The sequence below is a fragment of the Maylandia zebra genome, linkage group LG10 (genome assembly GCF_041146795.1).
Source record: "Maylandia zebra isolate NMK-2024a linkage group LG10, Mzebra_GT3a, whole genome shotgun sequence".
In the NCBI taxonomy this organism is placed as follows: Eukaryota; Metazoa; Chordata; class Actinopteri; order Cichliformes; family Cichlidae; genus Maylandia; species Maylandia zebra.
The window spans coordinates 27,510,885-27,537,108 of NC_135176.1; the positions used below are offsets into that span (position 1 = coordinate 27,510,885).

Below are 26,224 nucleotides of genomic sequence, written 5' to 3' on the forward strand. Positions count from 1 at the left end.
TGACCCATTTATGGCAATTGCATTCATTTGTATGTGTGAAAATCATTTTCCAGTGGGGGGCCCAGTATCTGTCTCCCGTGTTGCTTGTATTGCTTTGGACAGAGCTGTGGGGTTTTCTCTAATGAAAACCGACACAATGTGACCCCCAGTCAATCAACGCGGATGTGACCAAAATTAACCTTTGCAAAACTTGCGCTGAACCGGCTACCCCAAACAGTTTGAAGCAACAAACACTGCAGATTAGGTCTACAGTTTATGGGGTTCTTATGTAATCTGGTCTGCAGTGAATGAACGTTTAGACTCTGCATGCAGACTGGATTTCCACCGCTCGGCCAGCTCCTGACTGCACAGCCCTCACTCGAAATTCATCCCACTTTCACCTTTGGCCTTGTCACTTCCTGTATGCCATATAATATCTTCTGTGTGACGGGATTTGCATGTCAGGAAAGGCTCCCGGGGTTTGGGATTCTGCGCTGATGGACTGGGAGAAACCCCCGTGGGACTGGCAGTGATGGGTGGAAATGCAACGAGAACACAGAGGGTTGAAATGCAGACTTTTCATTCTGATGTCAACATTGTTATGCAGCTCTAAAGTCCTTATCTGCAGTATGCAGGCGGAGATGTGGCAGACTGGAGTGGCTATGGCGGTGAGTGCGGGGTGCTCTGCACACATGTGAACAAAGCAATCGTACTCTTTAAATGAAGGTGCTTAATCAGAGTCACAGGCCCACTATAGCCTCCTCTATAGGTTGCTTACGTGACTGGACCGGGCTATAATGTACCTCAGGATCCTCCATCTTGTTCTCCTCTGCTGTGGGGGAGGCTGAAAGATACAGGCTGGTTTGGTCCTCCTTCCATCTCCTAAAATCTTACTAACTCTATTACACTATAAGATCCATAAGGGCTTAAAAGAGATAAAAGAAGTGTTAACTGAAGAACTTAAAATAACTATAGGAGCAGTAGCTTAAAATAACCAATCTGCTGGAACTTTAAGCATGACAAAGCCTTTCAAACTGCAAAGAAAGGCTTTACAGAAAATGAGAAACCACTAAGAATTATGGGCCTTGGCAGCATATAAGCTTAAGAATGCCAGGGTGTGCTGACAGAGAGGAAGCCTGATCTTTGATTGGGGAAAAAACAAAGATCTCCAGTTCTCTACCCTTCCAAAGTACACCATGCATACTGGACACCAATTGGCTGGTAGAAAGCCTCAGGGAGGCTGGGTTTCGGGGGATCTCGTAATTTGGACAAAGGGAAGAGAAGACACAGACACGTAATGAAACACGCAGGCTTTCGGACAGCTGCTTCAAAAACAGAAACGCGGTTGCTAATGTAACCGGAGCTCAAATGCACAAACACAAGTGCAAAGTCAGAACTGTCGGCGCTTGACAGACACCAAGACAGCCTAATTCCCGTACAAGCAGACAACACAGCGTATGCGAGTCAGGCAGTGAAGAACAATAAGGCTGGGGAAGAGAGAGAGACGGAGGAAATCAATACTCGCTGAGACTTTCTCTGTCCCACACAAACACACCACAAACAAAGACACACAAACAAGCAAGAGTGATTTCACTGTGCACACACAGCATGAGGAGCACATACTGCATACAGTGCAATTAACACAGTTCATCCTTAACCCCTCTATATTATTCTTACCAACTATATCGCCATGCAAACTACCTCCGATATACAGGATATTCTGTGCAGTTACTTACATAATGCAAATACGCTACAGTTATTTAATAGGGTACAACTTATTGTGAGCGGCAGATGAAAACCTCAAAATTATAACTTTTGTAGAAACCACAGAAATAGTTTTCCTTTAAAGAAAATAGTTCATTATTTTGGGAAGCTTGCTTTTCTTTTTTTTGCCAGCTCGAGAAACGCGTGTCAACCTGACATCTTGTGAGGTAAGTAAGCAGCTTATCTTCTTTTTCTCCAAACAAAAAGACTGGAAACAAATGGAACAATTAACATTGTCTGAGGCATAATGGCCAAATAAATGGATGCCAACAAAATGTACTTAAGTCAGTCTAATTGTTTTCTAAATCTTGCTAATTAAAATATATACCTTTTTTAGCCAAGCTCTGTGAATGGAATGAAATCCATCCACATGTGTTGGCCTGGACAGATTATAATTTAAGAGGCCCCTCAGGCACTCATCCCATAGAGGACCAAAATACCCAGACTGAAAGAAAAAAAAAGATGTTGACTTTTTTCATCATTTTGTGCCTCTTTTCTTTGTGTGTTTAATTTGAGTCATATTGCAAATTCTTGTCATTTTTGCTCCTTGTGGCCATTATTTTGCTCTAAATTTTGGTCTCTTTTGTATTTCTTTGTTGCCATTTTTCATTTCCATCTCCACTTCTTTTCATTTCATTTTGTGTGTTCTTCCGGGAAATGGATAGTGTTTCTGGGATGAGATCAGAAGCCCCTGGGCTCGTGCCCAGCAGGCACATTAATCTGTCTATAACTATTGGATAAAATTTTGTGCAGACTTTCATATATCCAAAGTCATAAGAGAGCCAAGGACGTGATCTCCAGTCTTCCACTAGTTTCAGGAACTTTTATTGGTGTTTCTGAGAAAGTGAATACTGCTCCTGGAGTCTGCTCTCCACTGTTATAGTTTTCCTAAGAAAAGACTTATGTTATCTAAACTTTGTTCATATTAATAAACTCACCTCAACACGATTTTGATTTTGTGTTTTTCTTCGTATACAGTGGGGGCAATAATTATATGATATATTATTGTCGTAGTTCCATTTTAACAGAGACACACAGACTATAAAACAAAACCCCAACACCCTCATGGGAAGAAAGGTAGTGGAGCAGCCCAATCACAGGAATTAATATTAATCTTGTTAATGATCTGAAGGCAGTGAGGACCACAGTCGCTAATAAGTTATAAGCAGCAGAAGGCACACAAACAAGCCCGTCTTAAGTTAGAATCTACGTGATTCTGAGACGGGCTGGTGAAAGTACTGTGATCAGATGAAACCAAACTCAGGCTCTTTAGTATCAACTTGAGTTGCCGTGATCGGAGGAAGAGAAATGCTGAGTATGACCCAAAGAACACCATCCCCACAGTCAAGCACAGAGGAGGAGACATTTAGCTTTGGGGCTGTTTTTCTATTAATGGTAAAAGACAACTTTAGTTATTATGATTTGGCACTGTATAAATAAAACTGAACTGAATTGGACGGGGCCATGCACTGTAAAATCTTGGACAATAACCTCCTTTTCTCTGCCATAACACTGAAGATGACCTAAAAACCTAAAAACCTACCACCAAGGCAATAAATGAGTGTCTAAAGAAGAAGTGGCCTAGCTGTTCTCCAGACCTCAATCCTATAGAAAATCTGTGGAGGGAGCTGAAACTTCAAGTTGCCAAGCAGCAGCCAAGAAACCGGAAGGATTTAGAAAGCTTCCGTAAAAGAGGAGTAGGCCATGAATCCCTCCTGAAATGTGTGCAAACCTGGTGACCAACTACACGAAATTTCTTACCGCCAACAAAAGCTTCTCCGTGAAAAGTCTTTTTTCTGGATTTTTGTTTGAAATTGTCTCTCTGCAGTAAAATGAAACTACCTTAAAAAATCAGCAGAGGACCAAATAATTATTTGCCCCATTGTAGCTATAACCTCTGAAGTCCAACAGTTTCTGTGGTAGCGTCTCTGTTAGGCTGTTCGAGGCATCTGCAACAAATCCATCCTTCAGAAAATTAGTCATGCTATTGTGTTTGGTCCTCCCTCTGGGTCTTATAGGAAACTGTGTCTTTTAAAGGCTGCAAAACCAGACGCACCGTTTCCCCACATACTACCGTCCTGTGTGAGGCAGACAGCCTACTCTGTCCCTACTCTGTATATTTATCACATTTGTTTGCGTAGTTGCACATGTCAGATGGTTTCAGACATTTTTCTCTTACTTCTGGGCATTTATGTTTTCAATCAAATGTCTTAACAACTTAAATTTAGTCTAGACATCTATCACTCAGGATGAACTGTAATAAGTTTTCTGAATTACTTTTGCCCAATATTTTGGTTTATGACCAAAAGCCACTGAAACTAATGATATTCCCCATAAGCTGCACACGCTCACAGAGCTGCTGGCCCGACAGACTCTTGTTCTTGTTTAAACCTTATACAAACAAAGACATAAACACAACTGCTATTGTTTATGCCGCTAGGCACAGTCACTGTGTGCCGTTTCGTTAAGTACTTAGTGGACAAACAAACTGCTTTTCATCAAGACAGAGTTACAAACCCCACAAAGGACGATAATTCATGAACTTTATGGATGTTGGTAGGTGTTAATTTGAACTCTTAGACTAGAAGTTAACAGTGGTTTACACTCACCAGCAACTTCATTGGGTATATCTGTTTAACTGCTCGTTATCATAAATATATAATTCCTGCGTTCCTTTCTTGTAAGGAACGCAGGAAAGAATCTCTGAATGCACAGCGCATTAAAACTGGAAGCAGATGGGCTACAGCAGCAGAAGGTCGCAGCTGCCATCTAAGAACAAGAAACTGAGGCTAGAATTTGCATTTAGTTTCAGATGCTACCGAACACAACATTATGTTCATTTGGTCAATTACCGTTCTAGTTAGAGTAAAATAGACAATCAAACCAGGTATATTTTATATTTTGGCATAAACAACATGAAAGCACATATCCCTCCTGCCTAGTTCGGGCTGCTGGTGGTGTAATGGTGTGGCCAATATATTCTTGGCACACTTCGGGGCCGTCAGTACCAACTGAGCATTGTTTAAACACCACAGCCTACCTGAGTATTGTTGTTGACCATGCCTACTGCTTTATGACCACAGTGTACCATTCTTCTGATGGCTGTTTCCAGCCAAATAATGTGCCAGTGTCAGTGAACTCATTGTACTCAAACGGCCTCCACAGTCAACAGATCTCAATTCACTAAGGCACCTTTGGGATTCTCATCATGTGTTGTAGAGCTCAAAAATCTGCAGTAACTTTGTGATGCTACTACGTCAACATGGACCAAAATATTTGGGGAATGTTTCCGGCACCTTGCTGAATCTGTGCTACGAAGACTTAAAGCTGAAGGCAAACTGGGATCCAGGATGTGCCTAATAAAATGGGCAGTGAGTGTGTATCAAGAAAAGGAGGCAAAAATAAATTCTTCCCAAAAGGTTGAACTATTTCCTTAAGATCATTTTTATGTTCCTTAGTAACACAAAACAACATTATTTAATCATTTGTGCTGACAAACTGTCTGGACTTGTTTTTTAAAAGTACTAAATGATGAGGTTTTCATATCCATGACATAAATATTTACATAGTATAGAAGTAAATAAAGATTTTATTTTAAAAAAAAGAAAAAATCACGCTCATGCCAACTATCATTTCCAAATCATGTTCCATCCTGTTTAATACACACGCCCACACTTTTAAAATGAGCTACATTTGAAAAAGACTGACTGCTGTTCTTCAGCGGCAGCGATGTGTTAAACGTGATTAAAAACACGAGGCCCGAACAACATATTAATGTGTTCTTTCCCCCCCCTTCGTCTGTCACAGACTACTGCTCGTCACGGCAGGGTGTCGAGACTCGTTCGGTTTTCATTTGTGTCAATCAAACATGTTTGAATTAATGATGACGGTCCTAACTGGATTGACAGGCGAGGGATTTAAGTACGCTACGCTCACACAGAGTCATCTGTACAGTACGATCATCCACGCTCACACAGACCCAATCCAATCTGACGTGAAGGCACATTGTGATTATAATTGGCCTAGAGGTCGTGTAATGTGCCTGTATCCTGAGTAAAAAAAAATAATGTACTGTAGAGTTTGGAGCAAACAAAATACTTGTAAAAATTGACGAGATGCTGTCTTACCTGGGGGAGATGTCACAGCCCTGCTGCATGAAGGCGCCCAGGGAGAACCAGAGGGAGTTGAAGATGCCAAACTCATTGGGGGGCTGGTCGCTTGGCGGACCGTCGGTGCCCTCTTCGGGCTCCTCGGTGTGCCATTCGTACGGGCTGAAGCGGCTGACCAGGAAGAGCACCACGCTCACGCCGATATAGGCAAACACGATGCACATCCAGATCTCGTAGGCCAACGGGTCCAGGAAGGAGAACACCCCTGGTTTCGATTTTTGGGGCTTTTTGATCATGATGGAAATGCCCAGCGACATGAAGGGCTTGGAGAAATCAATCACCTCCTCCCGGACCAACGTGATGGTCAAAGGGGCCACAGCGATTTCCGCTTTCTGTAGGAGGCGAGATAAAGCGGAATTTGATTAGCCTCCCTGAACCCAAATGATGACAGATAAGCAAATGCAAATGATGGATCATCTTTCTGAGCCCGGCCATGCAACAATCAAACACCACTTAGTCACAGATGCATCCCAAAGGGCAATAGCTAGCCAACCCTCAGACAACAAAAAACAGTTTCTTCTTCCTACTCAGATGGTGTCATTCTTATTCATGACATTGTTCACGTAATGAATTTCTCCCTTGGCTGAACAAATCTCTGAGCGATCAAGTTGAAGATGGCAGCCGAACACATCTCGGAGTGATCAAGTTAAGACAGAGAGAGAAGGGAAAGAAATTGAAAAGGAAATTCTGAAATCCTCTCTAATGCTCAAAGGCTTAGCTCAAACTCCAGGGGAATGAGTAGGGAGGATAAAATAATATGTCAGAGAAATATGCTTACAGCACAGCAAGGCAAAAAAAGGGGAAACGGCCACCTCGGAGGTCTGCAGCTGTGGAAAAAGTGCATACCGACTTGCTGAAAATCCACAAACCAGATTACAGTTAGTGACTTAGCAACACTTGTGACCTTGTCTGCCCAGCAGGGAAGCAAAGGGCTTAATATCAGCAAGAATTTAAAGTTTTATTATGACCATCGCGCACTTAAGGAGGTAGGAAAGGAGAAAAGAGGGAGGGCGGAAAGAAAATGAAAGAGATTTAAGTTCTTTCATCCTCAGCAAAATGCACTAAGATGACAGCCTCAGGGCATTTAGTGTGCACTAAAATACAAGGCAGGGTTAAAAGGAGGCAGGGGCTTTTGTGGTAGAACGGATCTTTTCTGTTCAGAGCAGGGGGAGAAATGAATGGCCTCTAACCAATGCCTTAGAGGGAAGAAGTGCTGACACTTGGCATGTCCTCAGAAGTCACATGATAACAGTAGAATAAGCTGCCAGCTTTGCAAACACACATGATAGCTACAAAAAACCCAGTTTGTTTAGAAATCTATTAGAAAATAGTCTCACTTCCAGCTTAATTTATGACTTCACTAAAAACTTTACTAATGAATTCTGTGAACTTGTTGGCTCAAAGGCTACTGAATACATCACCATGTTCATTTGGTGGATTATGCTTCTAGTTAAGAGTAAAACAAAAAATAAAACCAGTTATATTTTAGGGTTTTTGATTAAGTTGCAGCTCTTGTCGGCAGAGATGGGAACGAAAGAAATCATTTCACAGAGTCAACTGATCAGAAGCAGCATCTTGTTGTGTATCTGAGGTAAAATAGTATTTTACCATTTCCATATCAGTACTGGTGTGTGTTTTGAGCTACGAGCGCAGTTGGTGCCAAATGCATTGACCCATTTATTCTCATGGGAAATATCTGAAAAACCCAACTTGATCTGAAAAAAATAAAAGCCACAAATTCATTCAGCGAAATTACGCAATTAGTGTGAATGGTTGCATTAAGAATCGGTGAGTCTAAAGAATTTACTGAATGCAAAAAATATTTGCATGAATTTTATACGTCCAGTGTGTAAAGTCCTTAAGGCATAAACGAGTAACAATGAGGCATTAAGGTCTTAAGGTCAGCCGCTTCAGGGGGACAAGGAACTGCCTTCTGCTCACAGGTATAACAACCAGGAACAAAAAAGTTAAAGACAAAAGATTCATCGGAGTGAAAAGAAGGAACACAATGTTTGCTGACAAGTTGGTTATTTAGGATCCGTCCATCCAGTTTTCTCCCACTTATCCTTTTCAGGGTTGCAGGTGTGCTGGACACAATCCCGGCTGTCACAGGGTGAGGGATGGGGTAGGACAGAAACAACCAATCGCAATCCGTAGCTAGTTTAGAATCACCAGCTAGCCTAACATGCATGTCTTTGGACTGTGGGAGAAAGCCAGAGTATCTGGAGTGAGCCCACACAGGCACAGGGAGAAGCCACATCACTGTGCCTCAAGGTATAAGCTTCCTGATTTAAACCTCCTGGTTCGTAGGGGGCTTTCTGTGGGGAGTTTGCACATTAAGCCTTTGCTTGGATGGGTTCTCTTTACCTACTCTGGCTTTCTCACACATGTATCTCTGTACTTGTTAGATGAATTGGTTACTCTAAACTGGCCACAAGTTTGGTTGTGAGTGTGTGTTGTTGTCTGTCTCTCTGTGTTGGCCCAAAGGACTGGCAACCTCTCCATGGTGTATCATCACCTCTCAAGCCACGTGGGAGAAGCTCCAGCCTCCTTTGCAACCCCGAACTGGATAAGCGGTTAAGTAAATGAATGGATGGATAGTTAACAATGGCTGGTGGACAAAAGAGGAAGTCTTGGCCTGGATATCTGTTATCCACTATTCCAGATGTCCTAGCTACAACAGAAGCCCTGAAATGTTGGCCACCAGACCAGCGATAGGTTTCCAGATTGCTTTGTGAATGACAAGTCCTCAGTGTGCTCGATTCTCAGCCAGCTTTGCTCCTCACTTATGACAGCTGGTTCAAAAAAAAATACAAGATGCTTCAAATTCTTCAGTCAAAGCCTCAAAATGCAAACATATGGATGAATGACATCACATTGGCTGAAATTCTTTGTTGCAGTCTCACTGCAACAACTTTGACCTTAAAGTCATACTGCGATGCTAAAAATGCAGCTTTTACTTCTGGTTATGTTTCCACTGACGTAGTACACGAACACAATTTCTGTTGTGGGATTAAAAGGGTCCAAATGGCTCAAAATTGTGTGATGCCAGCTGTACTTGGCCAAAGCAGCACGTCGGCACTTAAATCTTCCTGTTAAGGGATTTACATTAAAGTAATGTCGCTCAGCATGTCTTCCCATCAAAGCAATTCTACTGGGCAGGCTGCGTTTCTGCTCTCAGTTAGTTAAAGAGATGAAAATAGCAGAGAACAGAGCTGCACTTTTTGTTCCTGCACTTTTGACCAACCTGGTTAGTCTTTACACCAAAAGTGCACTGTACTGCTTGATCAGTCCTGACACATCCCGAACTGTGCCTCTGCTTACGCTCGCCGCAGTCGACTTCACAGTGAGTCACTGCAGCACCAAAGAGGCGCAGGCGAGAAAAATGCCACTTTGTGAAAATGCCACTTAACTCATCACAAAAAAAAAAAAAAGATTTGGTTTTTGACTGTACATTTTAAACAAAATGCTTTTGCTGCTCGTGAAAGTATCAAAAGGATCTTTTTTTGTTCTGAGAAAAATGAATTTTATAGCTTTTTCTCAGCAGATGAAGGGAAAATAATCATAGTGTCAGACAGAAAGTACAATATCACACATTTATTGAATAGAAAAGCATGAGTGAGACCTCAGCTGTACTTATGTCCTTTTTATCTTCACTTGTTATTGGTTTCTATATGTTTCCTCCTAGTGAAATGTGTTTTTCGCCTTAAAAACATTCAAGTAAAAAACCACAAGCAGGCCCTGAAATTGCTCTATCACTCCTCATGCACATCCTTGCATCTTTTTTGATCCCACATCAAGGTGAGCAGCAGAAAGACACCTCGTTCTCAAATCAAATGTCCTCAGAGATTCTTTAACAAGCTCCACACCTGTGTTTCTCCTCCAAAAGCTCTGCTCTAATGCTCCCCTAATTCCCCTCATCCTGCTAGCATTAACAACACCAGAGACTGTTCGCGATTTCATTTCATATGGGCTTAATTATGGCCACAACAAACAGAAACAGTGCTTCAGACGGAGCTCTCTGCAGGTCAAGAAAAACCGCTCCTGTAGGAAAAGCTTCTGCAAAGGCAAAATTCTGCATGAAAAAGACATATAGAGCGTTTTATGATTTAAGGAATCTATTTAACCCTACGATAGACAGGTCTGTTATTTATCTTAGCTGGGCAGAAAATAAGCTTTTACATATAATCTCTCTGTTCCGTGTTTGCTAATCTGCTGTTAATTTACCCTTTGTTGATGCCGTTTGATGTTAACCCTTTATCACACAAGTATCATACAGGCTGCCTGGACTTATTTTATACGTTCGTCTGTAAAATTGTCTTCTCTTGTTTCTAGAACAAACGGTAATGGAACTAGAGTAATTTAAAGAGCCCGTGTAAAATGGCCAGGCAGTTAAAAAGGGACTTAATATAAAAGCACTTTCTGGATTGTGTACTACTATTTTAAAGCTTTATGTTTGGGATTTGGTCATTTCAATATTAAAATTTTTGGAGCCAGAAGATTCAATATTTGGTGGAGAAGGTAAAATGGTCCAATATGGTGCTAATGTTAGCAAGCTGGGTTAGCAAGTTGCTTCCATAGACTGTACAGAAGCAGGTAGCTGCTAATTAGCACTAACATGTAAATATAGCAATGATAATAATGGCCTTTGACTGCTGTGGTCACAGACCTGGTTTCCATCCTCAGAGCGACCATTTCAAAGGCAACAAGATCGCAAATTCATGTGGCACAGCTGTTTTGGTTTCCGTGGTCTCCAACTACAGTTTTCCCTACTGTGACTGTAGCGTAAGGCGATACCTAGCAAACAGCTAACAGTAAGTAGAAGCTGACACACCCATTATTAATTGGGTAAGTTAAAAGAAAAAAATTTCTATTTGCTTAGTTGTAGCTCTAGAGATTTTTTTTAAAAATCAAATTAAAAAAATGCTTTTTAATGTACTAATATTAGCCATTTTAATATAGGAGTCTGCATGTATTGACGGTGTTGAATGCAGCCTCAAGGAGCTCCAGCCCTGGCAGTTACTGCATAATATGAACTTAATACATACTAGTAATACTAATATGAGCTTACAAAATTTAATTAGTTTAATTTATCAATATAATTTTTTTTTTTATCATTCAGCCTTTAAAATATAGACTTTTTTCATGTCATACTCATCAAAGATTTACAACAGCAGCTTTAGTTTGTTTTGTGTATCTTTTCTTTCATCGACTTTTGGTTTGAGGTTTAATGATGTAGATTTTGATCAATAATTTCAGTTTTCAGCTTTCAAGATCAGAGTCTTTTTCTCTCTCTCAGAAACCAAGCTTTTGTACAAATGTATTGTTAGTACAAAAAGATCTGGAGGAGGCACCATATTCTCTGTAAATACCATCTTGACTTCTATTGACAGCATAAAATTGAAGCTTCAGTGAAATGAGTCATAAAAAAACTTAAAAAAAAAACAAAGATAATTTCCGTCAAAAAAGATTGAAAACAAAAGTTCTTACCCCGTACACCAGCTCCCCGACCATGCCGTTCCAGATCTTCGTCTCTGGGTCCCTGGCGCCGTACTTTCCGTCGGGGACGATGGAGATCTTGTACTTGATGCCGATGTGTTTGGCGATCTCTGAAGCCAGATCCACGCAGTAACCCTCGTACTGGTCGTTGCCCTCATACATCTCCCAGTTCTTCTTAAGCATCACGTAGGGTCCCTCCTACACAAGGGACCATAACCAGTGAACCAAACCATCAGACAGACAGACACGCAGACATGAGGGTTTGTGCAGTGACACACAAATAGAGAGCACTGAACTGTAGCTCATCAATACCATGATGGATTAAGGTACTTGTGGAGCAACGGCTTGATGAGGTGCCTGTTTGGTTTGCATATAGGGCACGCAGATGATAAAACGCACAATTCTTACTGATTAAATTTTGGAGGTAGTAACAAATCCTAGAAACACTGAAATGGCAGAGACAGACTGCTGAATGTTAACAATGCATTCTTATAAGTATTGACAGAAGAATCTGATTTTCAGGCCTGACGACAAATGAAACAAACAAACAAGAGGAGCCTACGACTAGATACTTCCACAAACGTGGATAATTTCCTCCACACCATGCATGAATTGAATCCTGGATCCAGAAGGATCTGAATCCGGATTACTCTCATGATCTCTCCTAATTTTCTCAATTTCAGCTTAATACACTTATTATACACAAGATGGACTGTGAAATGTTTTACTTTTTGCTTTCTCTTGCAATGGTAAAGAATCTGTTCTACTAGATCAAGTCCAAATCTTGGGCCAAGCTCCACTGCTGGTAAAGTGTTCATGCAAAGCAATCCAAAATAAGCCTGCTAACAAACAAACAAAGCAGCAAAATCTCATAACCCCGTCACTGTTTGTAATTGTTGCCTGGGGCAAGAAGAACGAGAAGACCTGAATGAGTCGTGTCTTTCAGGCAAAAAAGCGACACCTGTTGGTCAATTTTGGGCACTGCACTTAGAGCTCAGATTATGTGGAAAGAGGGAGAATACACACAGTGTAAGCTTTCATCTTGAATATTTTTGACCTCATGAAGGTTGTAAATTTCTAAAATGCTCAAACAACACAATGTATTTGAATTTTCTGGGGTGGCGCACCAAAGTCTGGAAGCAGCTTACTAAGTATTTGTTTACAGAAAAGAAACCCTTTAAATAAAAAGGACTCTTAGTACATAAACTAAATTTTCTTCAGTCTTAAACACTGAAACCATTAAATTTGTTTTAAATGTATACATGCAGTTATTTATTTAGACTAAAGCACATTTTCAGACCTAACCGAGCGATCAGCATTCTTGAGCTGTAATGAGAAACGGTAAATAGCTGCATTTATGTAGCACTTTAACCTGAATCGATCTCATGGACCCACTCACCAACACACTCAGCTGCCATGGGAGGTGCTTCTCTGACTACTGGGAGCAATTTGGGGTTCAGTGCCTTACTCAAGGACACTTCAGCATGCGGTTAGGAAGCGTCGGGGATCAAACCGCCAACCCTGTGATTAGTCAACGACCTGAGCTACTTCCCGAGGCACAGAAGGTGAAACGAGGCTAAATTAGTGCATTATCCCTGGTGCTCACAGCATTTCTGCTTCAAGTTTTAAAAACAGGAAAAGCTGCGTATTTCCTGTTTAAAGTTTAACATTCAGTTCTTCAACAATGAGCAAGGTTAGTTTAAGACTACAAGCTCATGTTATGACTATTAATCAATCAGATGATGAGATAACAACAACCATGAACCTCTGCAGTCGTAAGAAAGTTTAACTGTCTTTTTTAGTTGTTTGTGATTTGAGCAGAGCATACACAGCATATAAGATTTACGTTGTCACAGTAAAAATCACACATTAATGGGAAGTCCAGGTAAGAAGCCTCACCATCTTTGAAACTGGGAGAAACAAAGAGTATAGTCATCCTTTTTAACAGCTGGAATGACTTAAATTCACAAAAAGGACTCAATGTTTTTATTCAAGATGAGCAGGAAAATATTTACAGAGATCACGGCACAGAAACATTTTCCCATAGACTTCTATATGACTGGAAATCTTTTTGCAACCCCCTGGTGGCCATCAAAAGGAATGCAGGTTTAAGGCCCTTTTTAGACCTGAAAGCCATGTACATTTTTTTTAATCATCCATGTGATAGAATCCTGATCAGCTTTCACAACACAACATCAATGACTTTCATTACAATGTAAAAAAAGAAATATTACATCACAATTAAAGATAATAATCTATAAATGGAACAAAGATTTATATAATTTCTCTATTTTTGTGAGCAGTTTTCATACGTCAGCTACAGGAGAGAAAGATCAGGTCTGAACAACTTTCTACTTTTATAAACTACGGCATCTAAACAGAATCTCCTTAAACTAAAGGACAGCTCACTGACACGTGGGTGACGTCGAACTGGATACTTTTGACTTTTTAGTCACGTGAAATCACCAGAAAATCAGTGCGAAGGAGGTGGGAGGAGAAAGACCATAACTTGTGTTCACACAGACAGCACTGACATGCTATAGCTAAAAAGTCTGAGTCTAAAGAATTACAGAGAATTTGTAAAAACAGCTATAGTCACTGCACTCCTTGCTTTGCCTAGTGCCTTAAGCCTGCATTCTTTTCAGTGGTCAGCAGGGGGCGACTAGTCTGGCTGTAAAAAGAGTTACAGTTGTATAGAAATCTATTGGAGAAAAATTCCTCGGTTCCCTTGGCCTACGACTTCAGTAATCGCTTTCTTGGTGGGTTTATGGTCTTAGTCTCTAGTCTTAAGTCCTGGTGAATACAACGTGATGTTATTTTCATAAATTAAACATTCGGTGTCCCTCAGTTTCACAGTCAGATGCACCTTGAGATGTCTCAGTTCAAAAAGCCGTCACAGTAGCTTCATAGCTACTGTGACGTCTATTCATAGACTATCTGTTCTTAATATGTGGCACACACCATCATTTAGGCAGGCAAAGCATTTGTATAGATGCATGTCACAGAGACAGAAAACATGACTAAGCAAAAAAAAGGTAGAGGAGGGGTACAGACATGGAACAGAAAGGAGCAGAGAAATTAGATGCAGTCAGACTGAATAACTTAATGCCACCACTTAAATAATCGGGGTGGCTACATCAGTCTACACTGTGACCAGAGGAAGGTTGTATATCATTAGATTTCTTGTTCCTCGGAAAGTGATCTAAATGTCAGCCGTGCATGCTTTCTGAACTCATATTTCCAAACAAATTACTTTTGTCATGGATGGCAGCATATTGCATATTGAGAATGGGAGCAATTTATTCTTGAGATGTGTTTGCTTGACATTGCCGCCGGCCAAAGCAAGGTAAACCAAAGACTCGATGGCAGGGAGAGAATGCAAATGCCCGGCTGAGCCTACGGCACAGCAAAGATGTTACTGTACAACATAATGATGGCACGATGTACTAAAATACAGTGAAGGACGCTTGTAGTGGGTTACAAGGTTCCATAACTCATTAATAATATTAACATGAATCATTTGCCAAGCCTTTTAACAAATTATCAATAACTAATTATTAACATTTTCCCACAACTATAAAGCATCAATCATACTCTGTATCTGCATATCAAATTCCCTTGTCCGTCTTTATGTTTGTGCATTATTTATGTAACATGTCAAAGAAAAAGATTACACATAACACTAGCCTCACATTATGCTGACTGCCTCAGAAAATAATCAGCATCCTACCCTGGGTTTGCTGTGTGTGACAGACCTCATAATAACTGCATTAAATGCAAAATTGATAAGCACAAAATGAAGCAAAACTGTAGTTTTACAGCCTGGAGATCAATTTGTGTATGAAGGACATAAATAAATACCTTCTGCTACTACCCGAAAGCTACACTAGCTAATGCCAGCTGAAAAAAATGGAGCTCAATAATCACTAATATCGACAAATAACCAGCTCCCCGAAGTTCAAACACAAGCCCTAACAGTCTTCATTTAAAGGTAAAAAAACAAACGGTAGCTTTGGAAAGTATTTTGATATTGACATCATTAGCAAAGAAGCAAGCTAAAGTTAGTCAAACTGTCACTTTCATTGTGGTTCAGATCAGTGAAAGCGCCACTTCCTGCCAGTGTAAATGAGTTTAACTGCTCATTTAATCCCTCAGGTGTCCTAATGTAGGAAAAGAAAGGTAGCTCACTGAGCTAAAAACGTTGCTGTGGATTCTTATTACTTAATTACTTAATGTATGAATGTCCATGGGAGAGGTCTTTGTCAGGAGGAAAAGCTGCAAAGCTAATAAAAACATAGTTAAAAGTCACATTTATGTCCTCTTCATCACAAAGTAATCTAGATATCCTGATATCCTTCAGTATCCAGGGACTCGGTTCGTGCATGTATAGAGAGAATTATTAGACAGGAATTAGGCAGGAATTCAGGTAAAAAGAGAGAACACACTTTGAATGCTCTTGAAAACACCTTTTCCCCACATTCATCTCTGTGCAGCAGTACAGTGGGTGCCAGTACAGCTAGTAAGAAATAGCTCTTGTTGCAGTTTTAATTCGATTTTTTTTATTATGGCAAATTCCTGTTTTTTATTTTATTTTGCAACTTCCAGCTTGTCAGGACATGGAGTCCAAAGGACATCTGAATAATGTCAGATTTATGCATTATATACAGGTTTTACTAGCTCAGGGTACAACTAATCGACAGAGTAACAGTTCATTCAAACAGGCTTTCATGCTTTTTCCTTTACCACGCGACAGGAGACTGAATATTTGCTGTGATAACACTATAGTACTGTACCACAGACAGTTTGTGAAATCCCGAGGATGAGTGCTTTCGCCACCACCATCCTAGTGTTTTGAAAGTTGTCAGCTAACTCCTCTATCTATTTAGACCTGCAGGTCTGTCTTTTGTACTGTCTGAGAGGTAGAACAGTATTTAGCAAATGACACAAAATCCCCAAGAACTACACAAAGATTAACACTGATAATCATTTTATTACCAGTTTTAACAACATTGTCAAAAAAGTTTAACTGAGCTTAGCGTTTGGTCTGGCCGGTCAGCTAGCAATCAAATTACCTCAACAGCCAACCCCAGCAGCTGATAGCTCACATAAAGTTTAGTCTTTAAGCTTATTCGGCCTGCATGGTGCTTCTGCAAGCCACTTTGCAACCCACCTCCATCCCAGGGTTTCTGGTGTTGTTGGAAAACATCCCTGTTGTGGTCCGGATGGACATCTCTACTTTAAATGTCCTCTTTGAGGACCTTGGTAGTCTTGATGACCTACAGGAATCAGGAATTCTTGTGCTGGCTCTTAAATGGAACTCATGTCACACCTTTAATGAATCGCAAGCGTTTTATTGATGATGACTTAATCTGCGAGTTGATCTCTGCCAGTGTTTTTGGATTTATATCAGAGGGAAATCGGCTCTAATCCATATGATTTATGATAGCGGGGTGTATGACAGTGCTGGCAGCCAGAGGAGCAGAGGGAGTCAGTGTTTCTGGCACAAGAACAGAGCAGTACTTCAGAGGTCTTCACAGTAAAGGCCAGCATGGCTGACAGGCTGGTCAATAATCACAACCGCACGGCTTCACTCACTGCCTAATGAGACTAATTACACATGCCATTAGAACACACACACACTCTCACACACACACATACCACAGGGCCAACTGCATGTCACAAATCCATACGTACACCCACACACACACACACAGTCTACATTAGTAAAATCTGGCCATTTGGCTTTGTGTGTGAGTGTTTTGTACGTTACGCAGGACAAACAATCTGCTGCACATTCTGTTTGATTATGAGCAATAACAGAATGATGGCCCATTGTCCAAAAACCTGACCGCAAAAACCAAACTGTGTGACGCTCTCACACACATTATTACTTCTCCATGAGTGACTCATGTCGGGGTTTAGTCATCAGCAGCCATTAGACGCTCTAATCACACTTTATTTGACTGAGTGTACGACACTGAAAAGAGGAGCACATTTGAAGCGCACACAGAGAATATACTGTGAATCTCCATTTTGCTTTTGTTCACAGCAGAGGCGTTTGGGTGCTACAGTCAAGGGTTTTGGATCTGAAAGCTTCAGCCACTCTAAGCCAAAGTTTGCGATTCCCAACAGTAAAGCAAAAATATAATTAGAAATGTAAAACGTGGTTGAAAAGACAACATTCGTCTATAAATCACAAATTTACTATTTATAAGGTTTAAGAAACGTGCCCTTCATTCCCACAATCACACAGAGTGACTCACTCAAGAACATTTTTGCATTCTTATCCTCAACCTCTCATTTATTTTCATCTAGTTTACTTTAGTCAGATCTAGAAAAAAACTTTTTAACTGATAAAATTGTTTGCAAATTGTTTGCTTCAGCTTGATGAATGTTGTAATTTGAATACAGGCAGAATTCATTTCCCCTAATTGTCGTATAAGGCTACGTGCTCTGATCCATTTCTGGGTAATTTTCATCAGCATAAATGTTGACAATGAAGAACCTGCAGCTTAAAGTATGCCTGTCAGAAATTTTCTCCACTGTCAACATCTTTGTCTAATGTACCCACTCTCCCTCCTGTGCACATGTCCAAATCAGCCTTGCTTCTCTAACTTTGTCTCCAAACTGGTCAGCCTGAGCTGCTCATTTCTAATCTTGTGCATTTTGGTCACTGCCAATGAGAAAATGTGAGCATCTTCAGCTCGACCTCCAGTCTTTTTGTCAGTGCCACCATCTCCAAACCATACTCACTACCATCCGTTTCACTTTTGCTGCTATCCTTCCATCACAAATCACCCCTGACACTCATCTCCACCGGCTCCATCCTGCCTGCCTTCTTCTTTACCTCTCTTGTCCACTATCTGTTGATTTGAATTGTTGAGCCCAGATATCTGCTTTCTAAATACTCTGGCTGCCCCCCACAATTGTCCACAGGTGACTGGCCGAAGGTTCCCTCAATGCCTGGAAAAAAATCAGCATAAAGAGCTTGAAGATGTTCAAATGACAACAGAATTGAATTAAATTTCAGACCAAAATACTCAGAGAAACTCTGATGTTAGAGGCCTATGAAATTAATTTAATTGAACATTTATTAGCATTATTTCCAGTCTTATTTGGTCCACTAGAAATTCTTTTAATGCTCAGAAGTACTCAATTCTTTTAAAAAGAACAGACCAAAGTACATGACAGCAATTAATGCATCAGTTAACAGAACAATAAATAATCAGAATAAGGGAGGATTTAAAGGCAGAAATAATTTAAAGACGAAGGCGATTCCAGAGTTTTAGAGCTGCAACTGTAAGAGCCATTCAGGAATTTGGTATTACTAAATGTTACTGATTAATTCACCTAAGATTATGACATGTGACGATAAAAAAGATCTGACTCATAACCTGAAACAAACCAAATGAAGCTATACACTGAATGATGATGATGTTTCTGCAGCAGCATTTTGAACCTACTGCAGTCTTTTACTCAGTCCAGCATATACAAAGTTGGAGTAATCCAGTCTGGAAATTAATCTGCTAAATTTGGGGTTGACACCCCGAAATTTGAATGAGACCGGGTTGTAGGTGCGTTATCAACAGGGATTTTAAGCACCACAGTGAAGCCTAACAGCAAAACCATTTCCGAAACATTTCACCGCTGTTGCAGGACTTCTATGTAGTTCCTGCCCTTTGGCAGGTTGATACTGTGCCAAGATGTGTAATGAGGGAGTTTTAAGCCAAGGCACACAACATCAAATCTCACAGCCTTTTTACTGCCCATATAATCACAATCAAACGTCGTCCTTGTCCACGGGAGCTTTTCTGAATATTCATCAAACTCTGGTCAGCTGAAGCCAAAGACTTCACAGGGTTTTTAGCTATCTCTTAAAGCTTTAGGCTCACGACAAAGAGAACTAAACACCACTTTGAAAACAGTATGACCTTGTGTTGTGACAAGACATAAAAACTCTCCACAGCTTCTATACTTTAAAGGGCACGGTCTGGATTATAACAGATTAGACTGTAGCCATGCTAATCTGGGAGCTCAGCTTTGATGTACTAAAAAAATCTGAAAGTTGTTTTCTCTTTTTAAGATGCTACAGCACCACAAGTGGACTGCAGCGAGTATCTGGCATTAAATATGTGGATTACTGGCAAGTGAAGGTGAAGTATTTTTTGCACTTGTTGACTGTCATGTCATTTTTATTTATGAGAAAGCCTTTCTTATAAAATCATATAACTTTGTGGAGAAGAAACGACAGAAATATGGCCTCAGGATAGGTTCAGGTCTGAAGAATGGGGGCACCTGGTGGACCCGCTTGAATTATGTGAAAGCAAGGGCAGAGTTAAGCCCTCAGCTTTGGGCCAAAAGCAGCCGTCAAATCTGACAAACAAGAAGGAACACAACACACAGCTAAACTGTGCACAGAAAAAAATTAAGAAGACAAAACAAGCGGCAAAAAAAAAGGTAAAAACCAATCAATATCATGGATTCTCCAACTGTGGTTTGGTTTAGTGTGTGCTTGTCATTTTTTGTGTTGTTTAAATACAGACAACTCTTAAAGGTTTAAGATAAGAGAAGAGCCATTAAACGGTTTCTGGGATTTTATTATTTATAAATGTGGTGGCATGGCTGTTTCCAGACCAAACCAACAATGACTTTGTGAGAAAGATGGCTGCCCTGTAACATGTGGCCACCACATGAAAGAACATGATTCAACCATTTAAGGAACAGAATCCAGTCTGGGTAGGATCTTAAAGATTTTTTATTCTGCCGATGGGTCAAACAATGTCTCACACATTCTTGATTTTAAGATAAAAAGTTAAATTTCATTGTTTCACATCTAGAATTAGCACAAGAGCTTTGAATGCAAGTTAATTTATTGAAAATTGAATAGTTTTATTTACAATGATGCATTAAGGAAGACTACACCAAACCCTCTTGTCCCTCCCTAAATTTTTCATATTTTTTTCCATGAGGGGACTGGTGCCACCCCATGTCCCCCCTTTTGCCATGCCCCAGTCTCCAGGTTTCTGGGGTAGAGGAGCTATCCGCCTTTAAATATAAGTGAGATCATAAAACTTATTTCAGGCTTAGGCCAGGGAGCAGCTAGTGTAGGCCTGATAATCAGCAAGCATATTCCACGACATGTTAAACTGCTACTTTGCAAAGGGTTCTTAAAACGCATTAAGACACAGATGGATGTAATATAAAACTTGGACGCTTCATTAAGTTTATGCTAAGCCAACATTACTCTCACAAACACGCAGAACAAACATTAAAAGCGGGAATGAAAGGCAGCCGTCACAATGTAACTATATTATCATGCTGCACAAAAGCATGATGGATATGAACTGGGATGATTATGAGAGCATTAGTCTTTCTAAGCTGTTTTAAGGCTTACAGGAAGCCCTCGGAGTGTGTAATGTACTGTACGGTAGAGCAGGTAGTAGGAGAAGGTGACAGGTTTAGACAACATGTATATTTATACACTGCCACTTCCTTACTTTACGCTTCAGGCTCTGGAGATCTTTGCAAAACACTACAATCGCAAACTGGGGTGATTCTCGAGCTGTGATTGGCCACACAGACACACCAAGCATGACAATGCGTGACACTACCACACACACACATTAGCAGGTGTAGTTGGAGCTTGTTTATGCTAGAAATCAGATGCTGTGATGGTAGGAGTGGGGGGATCCATTTAGGCCTCAATGGGTGTCCATCCATGAGGGCGTCCGTAAAAAACAGAAAAGAAAAGAGGACTGTCTTTTCCCCCTCCATTTGCATTTTATTATCCTCTCGAGGGACTCCATTATGGCTCTGAGCGGCTCCATTTCTTGTTCAGATTTCTGAAACAGGGTATCCATTAACACAGCTGCTGTGTCTCTCCTCTCGCCCAGTGTCTTTAGGGCTTCATTTTGGCTCAGGCTGCTGTGTCCATCACTCTGCCATTAAGGGCTTTCATATCCTGCTTGCGTCCAACTGGGGATCAGTTTCTTAAAATGGGGTTCCTCATCAGGGGCTGAAAAGAGGGAGGATTTTGCTGAGCTGTGACTCTCCATTCCCACTTCCTTACCTTCCTTCCTTCCTCCCCTCAGATGCTACATTTACATCTGGCTGCTTTACTCTATTCAGCCACCGCAGAGTCGCTGCTACAGCTTGAGATTCGCATGCCATGCAAAGGCAATTCAGTGTGTGTGAAATGCTTTTGTAGATGTATGGCACTGCTTTATAAAATGCAATAAAAATAAAAAACCCTCAATAACGGCAGCTGTTTATGATGTTTATTGGTGCAATAAAGGAAAATCTAAGTGACGGCAGTTAGTCCTGCAGCTGTGTTATGTTTTATTGAAATTTCTGTTGAAGTAATAAAAATAAATCCCCTTTCCTTAAGAGTTTTTTTAAAAATAGAAAATTATGTAACTAAGCAGACTTATCTCTGAAATCTGGTCACTCGTAGCGCAGAATTTAAAGGTTTTTAGGGTTATAAAAGTGCCAAATTGTGAGCACTGAACTTGAATATGTGCCCTTGCCAATTTCATCTGGCTGCTGCTTAAAATTTTACCACTAAAGATGCCCTTTAATATATTAAAACATGTAACAAAAAAAGTACATCAGAAAAACAAACCAGAAACACTTTGCAAGCAAAAAGTGCAGCCGACCGTCATGTTTTTCGTATCAGTGTCGGAGATTTGTGATGTATGATGTGTATCCACTAAATCTGACACTCCTGGCTCTGCATATGAATCAGTGTAATCTGCAGAGGCACTTGTTAATAACACTTCCTGGCATTACAAATTACTTTGAATATTACTGCATGCATGAGTGTGCGCGTTGGTTGAGGACATGCTGGTCTCTTACCATGATTGTAGTGACTACAACGGTTCGATTTTCCATGCCAGAAGTGTCATTTGGAAGCAGCGGAGAGTCCTGGATCAGCACCAGTTTGTCTGCGTCGTTCCAGTAGCCAATCTGTAGTGAAAACAAAAACATGAGATCAAGCTCCGAAGCGTGCGTAGATTCATAATAATATGCTATATAATCCACATGGTCGGGTGGGTGTATGCATTATGTATTATGATGATGCAATCCCTAATACCGTGGGAGCTATTTTACTTGATGCAAGTGGATGTAACTGGAGAGGAAAGCTTTGTTTTTACTGCAGCGTGAAGCTTAATTTATGCAGCTCAGTGTTGGCGTTACAAGTAATTTGTTCAAATAGTGGACACTTTTCTATCATACTGTAGGCACCCTGATAGTGATCATATTATATTATTTCCCATTTATTAATTATCACTTTTATACTGTTAAATTGTTGGATACTGTTGGATGTTTCAAACAATGGGATCAGGATTTAAGTAAAAATAATCCAGATGAGCCAAAAACTCTAACAGCTCGCTTTGCATGTTTCCTGGCATGTGTATGGTTTCCCTTATATGGTTTCAGACATGAGCCAAAGCTGAGATCAGGAGGTGTGGTTTACAAGCACTACTTGGGGAAGCCCAGCAAAGGGCAACCAATCAGAATAAAGTGTGCTTTTAGGGAGGTGTGGCTTAAAGAACGGCATGTATCATTGGGCTAATATAACAGTCAAACGTAGTACACACATATTGTGATATAAAACAAGAAGCAACATACACTGTGTGACATATAAAGGAAAAATCATTATTATTTTTTGGAGTAATTCATAATGTGCATGGGCTCTATAGAGAGAAAAATGTAGAGTAATATTAACTTAATGAATGATTTTTATAAATGTTGACTTTTATAAATGTTTTAACACTTCAGTTTTTTATAAAATAGAGGATGAAAAGGCACCATTAAATACAAAAATACAAGGATAAAGTTAAAAGTGACAAAATCGCAACTCCGTGATTCCTTTACTTTCTGTTGATGCTTTGAAATGTATCTCTTGCTGTTGTGCAGACTGTGACGGCTCATGTTTCACATACGGTGTAAGTGACCTACATATGTCTCTGTGCACACGAGGCAAGAGGCTCAAGATGATGAAAGCTGATGAATCCAGAGCTTGGAAAACACTTTTAAGAATACCTTGGGTTGAGATTCCCAGGACTGGGTACCTTTATACTAAAGTTGGCAAGAGTAAGGCTGCAACTATTTGAGCTATTAATACAAGAGTACAACAGTATTTTTAAGTATTTTTCCCCAGGCACAGCTGTGAAACTTGGTACAATGTCTATTACTAATTGCTAATGACATCTTCTCCTGACAGGAGGTGCTGTTTAAAAAAAGCACATTAAACTTTTTTTCAATTAACTTCCAGGTTTTAGTTATTTAGTCCAACTATACGTCACAAATACATAAAGTATCATCATATCACGCTGAGGAAAGCCAGTTAAAGACAGTAAGCAGTACCATTTGGCCTTAGATTAATATACTTCACACAAGATGCCAGTTTCAAGATCAATGTGGTGTAATATCATGCTCAGCTGACTTTACTGTCTTCATCCTTCATCCAGAAGTCCTTCAGGGGCAAACTGACTGAGCAAAATTGACAGATAGGTTTGCTGTGGCTGTAATATCATAAAATTCTTTCAGTGGAGCATTTTCAGCGGGGCGAAGGCATTTAATTTGCTGCAATCCTGATCTTTGTGCACATATTTATTTCAATTTATGGTAAAAAAAAAAAAGGCCTTTATTACTTAAAGGAAACCACAAACAGCAGGCACCAGGTAATAATTCAACATGTAGATAGCCGTCGATTGCTCTGAAGTAATCATTCTCGACTTTTAAAAAAATTACAATAACTGCTAATTCAGCACAGAAATAGACACATGGTTCGCTCTTTTGTTCTCTAGATGAGCGTGGCATTTCTGTACTTTGAGACACGTCTCACATAGCTATGTTTAGTCATGATTTTTATTTTAATCTGATCTAAGCTACTGATGGTGGTATGGACTCACAATTCATAATCATATTTGCAGGTGGGAGTAAAAATGACCTGCTGCTGATGAAAAAGGACCCTCCCCTGTCAGAGGCATGGTTGGTTCCCTGTAGACATGAATTCTTCTGGTGCTTTTATGTTTTTATTGGGGCAGGGACAAATTTTGGACAAATTTTGTCCCTGCCCTGAAGTCGACCCTTATGAGCAGCTACAAGTGAGTCATAGTGTAGGTGCTGGGAATAAGCTGTGATTGGCTGATCCCTCCAGTGTGCTGAGGCATCAGGATGATTGAGGGCCACGGAAAATGTAGGAGAGAGGCTGTGACCCACACATGCACACACACACATATATAGACCGTGTCCTGACGGGACCCTTGCCACGGCGAAGGAAGACAGGCCAAAGCAGCTTTTGATTGATGGGGACTCCTCTCTGCCTCTCCTCCCCCTCCCCTCCACCTTGATTGCTTTCTATTTCATTTCATCCTTTTGGCATCACTCTCACAAGTGCCCTCTCTCTCTCTTTCCCCCCATTTCCCTTGAATTTCATCTACAGACATCCATCCATCCTCTCAAACCAGCAAGCAAAAGATGCTGCAGCTTCCCCGCCACCACAATTTACTTATGATTATAGAGAGCAGCACACTACATGTCGTATCATCCCACTCGCCCAGATACTTCACATGAAGGCAGTCTGCACGAATCTACAATGATTTATGGATGAATGAAGAAGGTTTCCGATTTAGTTATATTCAAGCATGCACGCCCACCAGAGCACGGGTCTTTGAAAATTATACGACATCGTGTTTAGGAATAAAGTTGCTCGCTGGAAACCTGCAAAATCTGTAACCTGTTGAGCTACATACAAGACCTGTTATGACATGCTGTCAGGCACATCATTCAGAGAGCCAGATAAATAACACGCATGGCAGAGTAAACTGTCTAACCTTAAAACAAATTCTTAACGTCACAGTGCAGTTTTAATCTAAAAGAATCCCCTGCCTTTATAAAATCCTGACCACATTGTGGTTAAGCAGCTGATTACACACGCTGGGCTGTCAGGCAGGGTTCCCTCATGGGATCATAAACATTTTCCAACCACTAATTTGGTGAATCCTGCAGCGTTGGATGAAAAGACTGATTTTTACGTCTCCTCAGAAGGTAGCAACAGATCACGTGTCACTGGGATAACACTGTCAGATTACTAAAAAGGAAATGTATATCGTATAGATACATATGTGACAACTTTAAAAATACTAATCAATAAATCAAACGGGACTATTTTTTTTTCATGATAACCAGTGATATGAACTACAGTACTGTCTTTATTTTGCTACTAATTGTAAATGCTAAATATGCATACCTGTATTTAATTTGCATTAAATTCAAATATATAATTTCAAATTTCAAATAAAGTTGCTTTCACACAGGACGTGGCTGCAAATTATTTATTTCTGTTTTTGGCTTTCTGCTGTTATTTATTACAGCAAAGTGGGAGTCTGGAGGGGACTTTAGCCTTTGCTATTTGGGTTGCCAGCTTAAAAAGGTGAGCCATAGCTGCTCCCCCATCCTGTGCTGTGTCCACACAATAGCCAAAGCACAGGATGCTGCTCGGGAGATCTTTCAGACACTGCAGGAGTGACATTTGTTGAACTTTGACAGCTCTGTGCTGTGAAGACTGCCAGCGTGACCAATAGAAAAGAGGCATGTAGCTGACAGCACTCAAGGAAGGAAAATGGAGTAAAATTAATGTTGTGTGCCTTCCTTCCCTGAATTATTCAAAACAAGTTTGTGTGAGCGAGGCTTTCGGTTTACCGGGTGATCTATGCTCCCATAGATTCATGGCCACAAGCTGTGGGTAGCAAAATGAGATCATGGAAAAAAGGGGTGGAAATGAGCTTCCTTCCAAAGGGTGGCTG

At 40.5% G+C, this 26,224-nt stretch overlaps 1 protein-coding gene across 4 annotated transcripts in view; it reads right to left on the reverse strand.

Moving 5' to 3' along the window:
* The window catches only part of gria4b (glutamate receptor, ionotropic, AMPA 4b), a 157,833-nt gene that overhangs the window by 26,655 nt on the left and 104,954 nt on the right, over positions 1–26,224 (reverse strand). For 3 of the 4 annotated variants that reach the window (XR_013100630.1, XM_004551206.4, XM_004551205.5), the window contains exons 9-11: positions 22,266–22,376; positions 11,403–11,609; positions 5,871–6,244 (exon numbers count right to left, since the gene is read on the reverse strand). Coding sequence is in view for 3 of the 4 variants with exons in the window: in XM_004551206.4 (XP_004551263.1) it covers positions 5,871–6,244; positions 11,403–11,609; positions 22,266–22,376 (692 nt within the window). In the remaining variant the exon portion in view is untranslated. Of the gene's footprint in view, positions 1–5,870; positions 6,245–11,402; positions 11,610–20,029; positions 21,427–22,265; positions 22,377–26,224 lie in introns of those variants that run through there. The other variant, XM_012919157.3, reaches the window with a different exon arrangement.